Below are 11,770 nucleotides of genomic sequence, written 5' to 3'. Positions count from 1 at the left end.
TTGGGTGATTTGTTATGGACTTGCCATTGCCATCTGCTGTTGTGGCGGTGACTTATTATTCTGGACATCGGTGAAAATCAGCACAAACACAGTGTAAAGACTGTACCAAAACTCACACAATGATATCCTGTAGCTGTATGAGAAATATGTTGCATATGTGTTTGATAGGTTTGTTAGTAATGCTTTATATTTTCAAACCACATTGTTTTGTCACTGAATCGAAGAGCATTTGTAAAATGTGGTGAAAATGCAGGAAATTAGTTCCACAATTAGTTCCAAATTCCACTCCTCTAAGTTCTAGTGACCAGCTGATGAGTAGTGGCCGGTACGGAAACACACTACTGACATATTCTGACACATCACATCTACATTTTAAAGGGCACCAGGCCTCATGAAAGATTCTAATCATGAAGTCGGAGGCAGCGTCTGGAGCTGAAGGAGTCCTAGTGGTTCTGTGGTGTCAGTGGTTTTGGTCGGGGGCCGTGTTCACCTTTCACCTCCTCAGGCTGAAATGTAATAATGGATCCGACACAACAACAGCACCTTTAACCCACTCTCATCCTCTTCCTGTTCCTCTCTGCATACATGTCATATTCTATACAAAGTATCAAAAAAGATTAAACAAAATACTGAAAAATCCTCACCCGTACAGACAATAGATTTTTTTCATGTTAAACTTTCATGTTTTTTTTTTCTTTCCTTTTCTCCCACACTGCAAAAATTCTGATCCATAGTGACAAGTTTTTGGTGAACGAGGCCTCACAGCACCTACCACTGTGGACAGGAATGTTGCAGCAAAGTCTCACTCAGTGGTTTCATTCAACACAAAGAGCTGAACTGAAAAAAATTAGAGAACATTGAAAATGAATGTGGATGGAGGTGGAGAGCCCCGTTGGCGTCTTTAGTCCAGGGCAAATGGAACACATGAGTTACATGAACAAACCAAAGAGTATACTTTAATTACATGTTGCACAAACATGATAAAACTGGGGTGAAAGGACAGTCGGAACCAGAGGAGAGGAGGGGGCTGACCTGGTCTGACCTGGTCCTCCTCTGAGCTCTGGCAGACATACACACAAATCAGTCTCTGTGGGTCGGGGAGTTCAGGAGCTGATTGTACTGCCTTTATGCCGTTTCCAGGGTCCTCACAGAACCACAGCATGGCCGGCTCAGTGCAAGCAGAAGCCCTGCTTCAGGCCCTGGTGCGGGCCCAGGTCCAGGTCCAGGCGCTCAAGGGGAAAAGGTCGCCATCTCCAGTGAGATGCGTTGCCACAGCTCCTTGGTCTGCTTGCCTCTCTTTAGGTTCTGCAGGACATCATTGAACTGCATCATGCCAACGGGCGTGAGGCAGAATGCGCCCCGCGCGCTACGGATAATGTTGACGAAGTCGTCATAGTCAGCGGGCGTCAGGTGGATGAGCCTGTGGTGGATGTACTGGAAAGAGACAGAAGACACAACCAGGGTCAAGACAGCAGCTGACTTTCATGAACATAAAGTTTTTCAATTCAAGTTGACAATTAATTCTAAAACAAATAATTGTGATGAACGATGCACATACTGTAGATAATTTGCCTTTTGTTAATAAAAATTAAACATAGCAGATATGGCATGACTACAGCTACAATAACTATAAAAACAGTCATGAAAAACAGGTAGTGGCACATTAGAAAGTACTAGTAGAAAAAAATTAAGTAGAAATAAAAATAAATAATAAATACGTAATTGTTATGATATTAGGATCTGCACGCTGGGTGCTTACTCTTTATCCAAATAAAAATTCCAGCCTTTTTCCATACATTTTCAAAACTGCTATTTTTTTCCTGAAGACCTTGACTTTATGTACTGTTTTTTTTACCTGTGTGTAGGGATGTAACAATATGAAAATTTTGTATCACGGTTATTGTGACCAAAATGATCATGGCTATCATTATTATCGCGATATTGTTGAATTTGTGCTCAAAGCGTTCAAAAACTATTTATACACACACTGAAATAATTTAACCAAGTTGTATTTTGAAAAATACATAAATAAATAAACAAATAAAATGAAATAATAGCCACAATGTACTTTCTGTTTGCAGAAACATTAAAATATTAACATGTAAACAATCAAATAGACAAATGTGCATTAAAGATGTCACATTTTGGCTGCTGGTTGACCATTTTTCATATCAAGTTTGAGTTGTTTGAGTTTCTTTTTCATAGATACACTGAACAAAAATATAAATGCCACACTTTTGTTTTTGCTCCCATTTTTCATGAGCTGAACTCAAAGATCTAAAACTTTTTCTGTATGCACATAAGGTTTATTTCTCTCAAATATTGTTCACAAATCTGTTTAAATTTGTGTTAGTGAACACTTCTCCTTTGCTGAGATAATCCATCTCCCTCACAGGTGTGGCATATCAAGATGCTGATTAGACAGCAGGATTTTTGCACAGGTGTGCCTTAGGCTGGCCACAATAAAAGGACACTCTAAAATGTGCAGTTTTATCACACAGCACAATACCACAGATGTCACAAGTTTTGAGGGAATATGAAATCGGCATGTTGACTTCAGGAATCTCCACCAGAGCTTTTGCCTGTGAACTGAATGTTCATTTCTCTACCATAAGCCATCTCCAAAGGTGTTTCAGAGAATTCATGAAGAAGACTGCGTGAGGAAAACGGTGGTCACACCAAATACTGACTGGTTTTCTGACCCCCCTGGACCACCCAATACAGTAAAACTGCACATTTTAGAGTGGCCTTTTATTGTGGCCAGCCTAAGTCACACCTGTGCAATAATCCTGCTGTCTAATCAGCATCTTGATATGCCACATCTGTGAGGTGGATGGATTATCTCAGCAAAGGATAAAGGAGAAGTGCTCACTAACACAGATTTAGACAAATTTATGAACAATATTTGAGAGAAATAGGCCTTTTGTGTTCGTAGAAAAAGTTTTAGATTGTTGAGTTCAGCTCATGAAAAATGGGAGCAAAAACAAAAGTGTGGCATTTATATTTTTGTTCAGTGTAGATAGATAGATAGATAGATAGATAGATAGATAGATAGATAGATAGATAGATAGATAGATAGATAGATAGCGCCTGAAGTGCTGCTGCTTCTCCAGGAAATGAGCAGCACTATGAGTTTTCAAAGTGTGGTAATCAAACAAGGTTATCATGATAATTAGAATTTAAACGATAATACTAACTGTCGGGAATTTTACCGCGGTTTATCGTTATACCGGTAATTGTCACATCCCTATCTGTGTGCCTACTTTTTTTTTGGTTGAGACTGTACTGGCTGTGTGCAGTAGAAAAGTTCATTTTAAGTCAACAATTGAACTGAAAAAGGCTGTTCATCAGCCGATCAAAAGTTTAAGACCACAGCCTTTAAAAGCCAAAATCTGTGCAAAAATGTGAATTCAATGTCATTTTCTGTCAGGTATTCACACTGTCACAACCTCCTGATGGCAAAGGCAAAAAAGCTTTTTCTCTTTGAATGTGGTTGGATTGTTGAGCTGCATAGCAAGGCCTCTCGCAACGTGCCAGCACTGCTGAGGTTGGACGCAGTAAGACAGTCATCCTGAGGGCTATGGAACAAAAAAGTCAAGTGGCAAACCCAAAAAAATTTCACTGGCTTTCTGAAATTTTTATTTGTCTCACTCCCATTTCTTCTCTTTGCATTTTGAAACTTTACTTAGAAACTTCTTAAGAGTGTAAAATTTACATTCATATAATTTTCCAACTGGTGGATATAAAATGCCTACACACTCTTGATAAAATGCCAGGTTTTGTGATGCAAAAAAAAATAGACCAAGACAAATAATTTCAAAACTTTTGGACATCCCTTCCATTCCACCTGAGCAGTGCCACAGGCTGATCACCTCCATGCCACGCCACATTGATGCAGCAATTCATGTAAAAGGAGAACCAACCAAGTATTGAATATATAGAAATCAACATACTTTTCAGAAGCCTGACATTTCTGTTTAAAATATCCCTTTTTTATTGATCTTATGTGATATTCTAATTTTTTGAGACACTGAATTTTGGGGTTGTCATTATCTGTAAGCCATAAACATCAAAATTTCAAGAAATAAAGGCTTGAAATATCTCATTCTATGTCTAATGAGTCTGTATAATATATGGGTTTCACTTTCTGAAATGAGTGACAAAAAATATTAAACTTTTTCATGATATTCTAATTTTTTGAGCTGTACCTCTCCTGTATATCTATCTGTATGTCCTGCATTTCCCCCCTTGCTGACTGCCGGAAATCCGGCATGGTGCTGGAATCCTATTACCTGTGTGTGTGTGTGTGTGTATATATATATATATATATATATATATATATATATATATATATATATATATATATATATATATATTAGGCCTGTAACGGTACACAGAATTTTCGGTTCGGTATGTTTTCGGTTTTGAAAGCCACGGTTCGTTTTTTTTTTTCGGTTCGGTACGGGAAGAAAGAAAACCCCTAAAATGTCTTTAATGCATTTATGAATTTTTGAACATTCTTCCCCCAATTTTTGGAGACAATAAAAATATAGAAAAACAGGAATAATATAATTCTGCTGCTATAAATCAAATAGAAAATAAAATATTACTAAATGTATTTTAAACATTAGTATTGCACTTTTCCCTGAAAGGGAGTTTTGAACAAACAACAAAAATCTAATAACACTTCTGTCAGTTCACATTCTGCAGAAAAATTGCAACAAAAATTCCACACGAAGTGCAACATTAACAAGAGAGCAAACTGGTATTGTGTTTAAACAAACTGAAGAGCAACTCTGACAAATAAATTAACCTAATTATTTATTTTAGGACAGATAAACTGTTTAGGCCACTTTGTGTACTTGTGTGTGTGTGTGTGTGTGTGTGTGTGTGTGTGTGCAGGGTGCGATTTGTCAAAAACACAGAGGGGGGGGGGGGGGGTTCGGTCCATAACTAACGTAATAACTAACGCTGGCGTGAAACAAAAGTGAAACTTTACATCCTTTCACCTCCTTTACAACTTCCAACTCCCGGGTTCTATTCCTCTATCATACAGCGTGTGTGTGTGTGTGTGTGTGTGTGTGTGTGTGAGTGAGTGAGTGAGTGAGTGAGTGAGTGAGTGAGTGAGTGAGTGAGTGAGTGAGTGAGTGAGTGAGTGAGTGAGAGAGAGAGAGAGAGAGAGAGAGAGAGAGAGAGAGAGAGAGAGAGAGAGAGAGAGAGCGCTAGTGTCAGTGTTTTAGAACTACCGTAGTTCATAGAAGGTAAACAACGTCCGTCTTATCACCGTCTCTTTCCCCGTTGTTGTCTTTCACCTGAACCCGTACTGATCCCAAACAGGACTGTAATGATGGTGGAGGGTCTTCAGTCTCTTCCCTTCAGGTTGACATCATATTTGTTGTTTTTTTTAACCTTATGGAAGCAGCTATTTCATATTTCGAGTCAGTGTGCGCTAGTTCCATATGTCCGTGTGGAACTTCTGTGGATTTAAAGTTCCGCATTGAATGACGCCTTTCGTTCCTTTTTCTTTTTCTCAACATTCTGTGCCGTTTCGGTACAGCTGTGTACCGAACCAAACAGGTGTGTACCGAACCAGTTCGGTATGTGTACCATTACAGGCCTTATATATATATATATATATATATATATATATATATATATATATATATATACATATGTATACATATATATATATATATATATATATATATATATATATATATATATATATATATATACATATGTATACAAGTCAAGAGTTGCTAGTGTCAGTTTGTGTGTTAGTGCACTAATGTGTGTTTGTTTTACTGTAACGTGCTACTGAGTGGTGTGTTTGTGTGTGTGCTGTACCTGCAGGTAGGCCTGTTGGCAGCGCTGGACAAGCTGGTGGAACGCAGGCGTTCGAAGGTGGGCGTGAATGTGGGCGGGGTTCAGTCTCTGCAGAGCTTCCATGATGATCTCCTGCAGGACAAATGGACTGAGGACACCTTTGGCTGCTCCCACACAGAACTGGTACACATAGTTAACTCCTGAAAGTGAGGAAGAAAAATGCAAAAGTGAGTCTAACAATCTCACACACCCTGTCCTCAATGACCACTTTTTAAGCTGCTGTAAATACACAGGGATCTACAGTCTTAGCGGCTGCTGTTCCCTTATGTTACAGGACTATGACAGCTACATAACTTCTGTTCACACCAGATATGAAACTGCTCCCATTTCACTGAACATTTAAGTGTTAGACAAAGAATGTATACACATTAAAAATACAAGAGTTCACATAAAAGAAACAAACTGTCCTTCTGTACAAAAATATAAGAATTACTCTTCAAAATCAGTGTTCATTGTGCAGCTGACAGTCCACGTCACTGTTTTATGTTTTTGATTCATTTGTCTGACATGAGTTAACCTTTATAGAATTCCTGCACTTGGAAAAATACTGTACATATCCATAAAAAAAATCAAGTTTTCATGAGTTCAAGCCTCTTTTCAGCTTTATGATGGATTCACTTAATTTAGTGCAGGTGATCAAAACCAAAACATCTGAGGTGTCTTTCACACTGAAAGAATGTGTACGTCCAAAATTGGGAAAGTATGTCAACTCAGAAATATTCACATATATGAATCTATGTACATGCTTGTTTCCTTTTTACATCCTGACTGAGCTGGAATGGAGCGCTTTGTCTCCTTCCATTAGTAACTATGCACATGTACAAATAACAATGGCAAATGCATCAGCAACGTCAAAGAAGATAAAATTTCACCTAATGTGAAATTGAAGTTTTAGCATTGGATGTGAAGACAAGACGAAATATTTAATTTGGTGCTTTTTCCTCTGGTACATGTAATGGAGAAAGAAAAAAAAATGTATGTATTGATATAATTTAACCAGGTAGGTCAGTTGAGAACCAGTTGTCATTTACAATGATGATCTGACCAAGAGGCAGCAGAACAGGCAGATAAAATAGTAAAAACAAAGCAAAGAAACAAATTATATAGTTCCATAAAAAGCCATAACAGCACATAATATACCTATGGCACATAGTATATAACATAATATAACATGGAGTGGGAGATTGTGACAAAGAGTACACAGTAGGGTTGAAATTTTGCACCAAATTTCATGAGGAAAAAATATTGTTTCCGAATCCATCTTGACTTCAGAAAATTTAGTAGAAAAATATTTTGGTGGATATAGGCCAGTTTCAGTACTTTGTAGTTTTGCACCGTTAAATGATGGTGAAATTGCTTGGTGGCACATTCACACGGGAGGTTGACGAAAGTGCATACACATTCACGCAACACTGATTTTTGTGATTTGTAATCACAGTCACTCTGTTTGTTGTGTAGTATTTGTTCTTTACTCTTTTTCTGCCACAGTTACCTCCTACAGACAGACATTTTCAGAGCTGTGCTACTGTGAACTTCTACCAGATTGCTTGACAATGAACCATTTAGTTTTCCCATAAAAGCGTTACTGCCTTCTGGAGCTCACCTAGCCGCGCAGCCAGTCCCAGCAGCCACTTGACATCCTCAGTGTATGGTGGGCTCCTGGAAAAGTTGTTTGGATGGTCATTGTGAGCCCTTCTTCCCAGCATCTCCAGCGCCAGCATGCCTTCACACACACACACACACACACACACACACACACACACACACACACACACACATATACAAAGACAGTATGTTACATTGAACAGTACAGCCTGGCAGTGTAGGCTGGTGTGATGGAAATTTACCCCAAAAGTTACTCCATCATCGTGTTGTATACCTATCACACCATCGTTAGAATGGTTTATGATTATCACGTAGTGCTCTTTGCATACTTGTGTTCCAGCTTGAACTTTCAACTTGTAAACAGTGTCAGTTTGGCCTTGCCCTGCCCAGATTAGTTGTAAGGGGAAGATGGACGATTGGATAAAGCAGAACAACATATGTGGAGTCTGGAAAGGCCTCAATGCAGGGGTGTCAAACTCATTTAGCTCAGGGTCCCTGTTGCATAGCCCCCTTCTTTACCTTCAGTGTATTTCCCCACCCCACCCTCCTCTACACAACTTTGAGCCCCCCCTGTTCCATGCAATCCCCCTCCACCACCCACGTGACAAATGAGCCCAAGACCATGGGGGGAAGTGTCTTACCAACTCTGTAGGCAGAATGCAGGTAGTGCAGGCCCTGTTGGCTGATTGGCTGGCTGTGCTGCTCGTCTTCTGCAGGAAATGGGGTACTGACCAATGGGGCGGGCTGTGACGACAGGGGAGGCAGAGAGGCTCCCTGCATGGCCTGGATGGTGGGGCCTGAGTGGACGCTGCCTACTAGAAATATCACAAAGATACATACAAAGTCAAGAAAAACCATGTCAAATGCTGAAAAATTCATTTACTATATTTTAGACAAATTACGCCATTTCTGACACTTAATGCTGCTGCAATGTTTTTCGGCTTACTAATGTTTGCATGTGGAGAGTATTTTTACTATTTGGTCATGTACAATACACACACACACTATGATATGACCATAGATGTTATCAACACAAACATTTAAATATGCTTCTTTTATGTTAAATGCCTTGCATGGGTTTGTCCCGCATTTTCAAAATACATTTATGAAACTGATACTAAAACAATATCATGCTCATTTCCAGTCAGGTTAAAACACCTGACTGGATAAGCTAAGACCACAGCTATTTTTCTTATAACATCCAAATTACTTTTTGTCTTTGCCAAATGATTTATTACCATTTATCTTAAAATCATCCTCACTTTTATGTCAACTTCAAATGACTTTTTCCTTGAAACCTAAGGATTTATCACCATTTATTATATATTATCCTCTGCATTCTGAATTCTTCAGTGAAAAACATGTACTTTCCTATACTGAATTTAGGGATTGTGTAGATGTTCATTACAACTCAGAGTACATTCAAAGCTTATTATAGAAAAACAGAGAAAACTGATGAAAAAAAGGAACATTTTCAGTCAAATATATCCTTAACTGAACATAAAACAAGTGTCTCCAGCCACTGTCATTTGTCAACTACATGTTTTTTCCCAATGGAAAGCTTAAGGCATATATACTCTGCCCTATAGTTTTTACTCAACCAGTCCAACTCTTCTAACCCTGAAAGGCTCAGAACTATTTTTGTGTTAACTTCAAAGGATTTTTTTCTTCTAAACCTAATCTTTCTTAAGTGATTTATCACCATTTATTTACATTATCCTCAGCATTTTGAATTCTTCAGTGAAAATCAAGTATTTTCTTAGATTTAATTCACTGATCATGTAGATCTTCATTAAAGCTCAGAGTAAATTGAAAGGTTATTATATTAAAACAAAGAAAACTGAAGAAGAAAAGTGACTTTTTCCATAAAATATATCATTAACTGAACATAAACCAAGTGTCTCCATCCACTGTCATTTATCAAACTTGATGGGTTTTACTGGTGAGTCAATGTTGTAGAAGATGACGGAGTTTCCACATTCACTATGAAGCCTCTGAATGTCCAAATGGGTCATATCTGATGACCATGAAAAGATGACAAACTGCATTTTACGCCAATTATTGACATGGATTGATAGGATTATTGGATCAACAGTTATTAAATATTTTAGATCGGTAAATGCTTTTGTCAGCGGTGGATGTTTGGGTCTTTATGGACTAAAAAAATGTCCTCCATGATCACTAAATTTAAGGGGAGGATGAGATGGTGCACATTATGTCTGTCTTTTTGGTGATGTGAGAGGAGACATGATGAGCTTTGTCTTAAAGAAAGCTGAAACTGCATCACTATCACAATTTGCCAGACTTGAAATGGGAAGAGGTGAAGCTGAAAACATAGACAAGACAACATGCAAACACGACAAAAACCCATGGTGAAACTGATCCAGGTGCTGCTTTAGCCTTGCATTACCAGACCAATTATCCATTCCAACAGAACTGCGCCAGATCTCTTCTGTTTATTAATTTGTATTTAGTGGCAGTTGCTAAAACAGGTGTATCAGTGCAACCTAGTGGACTGGAGCTGATCCAGCCTCATATCAAATACCAACCCAAACCCAGATCAGATCTCCTGTCCTTCAGTGGAACTGTGGAAGTTTCTGTGAGTGTCCTGGACATTCAACCCCTGCTCACCTCCTGCCAGTGTCTGATTAAGCCCTTTTCAAATCAACAGGTGGAGTAAAGACTCAGAATGAGGGTAATGTTACACTTTCAACAAGACGGTTGACAGTGGCAATGGCCACCACTAGAGGGGGACAAACAGTCGTGTCAGAAAAAAAGAACTGAAATACAATAGCACTTCCATCAAGGGTGTCCATCTGGCCATCTAAAATAATGGCTCACAGCAAACGAGATAGTTAATTAGTTTAAAACCAAAAACAATTATTGTCCTTTTCGATTGGTACTTTCTTACTTAATATATTGTGGTCTTCTGTTACTGTGATTTTGGCACATTAATATCTAGTGTTACTTTCACTTGGATATTCACCAGTACGCATTTTACATTTAAAACACAAAAAACTACAAGAACCATGACTGGTACCAGACACACAGACAGAACAGAGCCCATTATGTCCTCACCTGCCACAGTGGTGCTGAGCGGCAGGCCCGTTTCTGTGTGGTAGGGGTGGACGGCGATCTGAGTCATGGACGGGACGGGGACGCCAGGGAAAGTGACGGCTGTGGCTGCCATGGGGGGAGGGGGCCCAGTGGCCACAGAGAAAGGGTACTGGGCACCGATAAAGGCTGGGTGCATTCCCTGAGAAAAGATACACAAAAACGATAGCATGAGGGACCTGCACTAACATAGTAAAAACAGACTGGCACTCAGATATACATTCTTTAAGATGACTGTGCGTTGTTACAGGGATGGAAGAGTCTTTATCAAACAGAAGTTGCGACTGGATCTCCATATAATAAAAATAAGGAAGACAAGGTGAAAACACAAGTGCCTCTTGACTTATTTCTTCGGCAATTCATGCTTCATTTGACTATGAAGATCAGGAAAAATGTACCATGCCAGCTTTTAATTCAATGCAATACTGGATTATACTGTTGTAGAATTCTGCATTTGATCATGTCACTTTTGACTAGTCACATTCAGAGAGCGCACTGCTACTGGATATTTTTGTGATGGTTCTAATGTCCAGGTGTGAAGGTCCCCTGGTCAGAGCTGAAACGATTAACTGACTCAAATTGATTTAAAAAATTATTTGATTACAATTGAATTAAAGCTTCATTTCCTTAATTTCACTGCCGCTAAACACTGGTTCCACTGTTGTGTTTCACACGGATGCTTATTATGACATACATGACACCAGGATCATCACAAAGTTGTATGTTAGTTCCATGTTCAGTTGTTAGTTGGATCCAAATGTGTTGAAGACTGCACATATATTTTGTAGATGCCATTTAACTTGTTTGTTGTTGCTTATATCCATAGAGATTTGTATACATACTTTTATACTGTTGTTATTGTTGCTGTTATTTCTATGTAGATATTTTTATATATCCTTTTACACTTTTTGTGGTTGTTGTTTCAGCTGGTTCTGGAATAAAGGACACATTGTCATTTTCTGACATGTACTTTTCACATCTTTACAGTTTTTTTTCATGAAAATACTTGTTTAATTACATTGAAGAAAATAATTGATAGACCAATTGATTCCAAAAATAGTCAATAGTTGCAGCACTATACGCGTTTCAGGGAACAGTTTTAAAATGTCTGTGAAAACAGAACATTTTCATTTTAAAACAGCAAAATATACGAATAGCCAAGACT

At 38.6% G+C, this 11,770-nt stretch overlaps 1 protein-coding gene across 1 annotated transcript in view; it reads right to left on the bottom strand.

Annotated features, from left to right (window-relative positions):
- Positions 1-524: 524 nt before the first annotated feature.
- The window catches only part of zswim8 (zinc finger, SWIM-type containing 8), a 60,332-nt gene continuing 49,086 nt past the window's right edge, over positions 525-11,770 (bottom strand). Inside the window, exons 22-26 of the mRNA XM_030156471.1 lie at positions 10,570-10,747; positions 8,133-8,306; positions 7,490-7,609; positions 5,848-6,026; positions 525-1,434 (exon numbers count right to left, since the gene is read on the bottom strand). Of these exons, the coding sequence (XP_030012331.1) occupies positions 1,231-1,434; positions 5,848-6,026; positions 7,490-7,609; positions 8,133-8,306; positions 10,570-10,747 (855 nt within the window). The 3' untranslated portion in view covers positions 525-1,230. The remainder of the gene's footprint in view (positions 1,435-5,847; positions 6,027-7,489; positions 7,610-8,132; positions 8,307-10,569; positions 10,748-11,770) is intronic.

This window comes from Sphaeramia orbicularis, chromosome 15 (assembly GCF_902148855.1).
Source record: "Sphaeramia orbicularis chromosome 15, fSphaOr1.1, whole genome shotgun sequence".
Taxonomy (NCBI): domain Eukaryota; kingdom Metazoa; phylum Chordata; class Actinopteri; order Kurtiformes; family Apogonidae; genus Sphaeramia; species Sphaeramia orbicularis.
The sequence above is the reverse complement of the archived record's forward strand: the minus strand, read 5'-3'. Positions and strand labels throughout refer to the sequence as shown.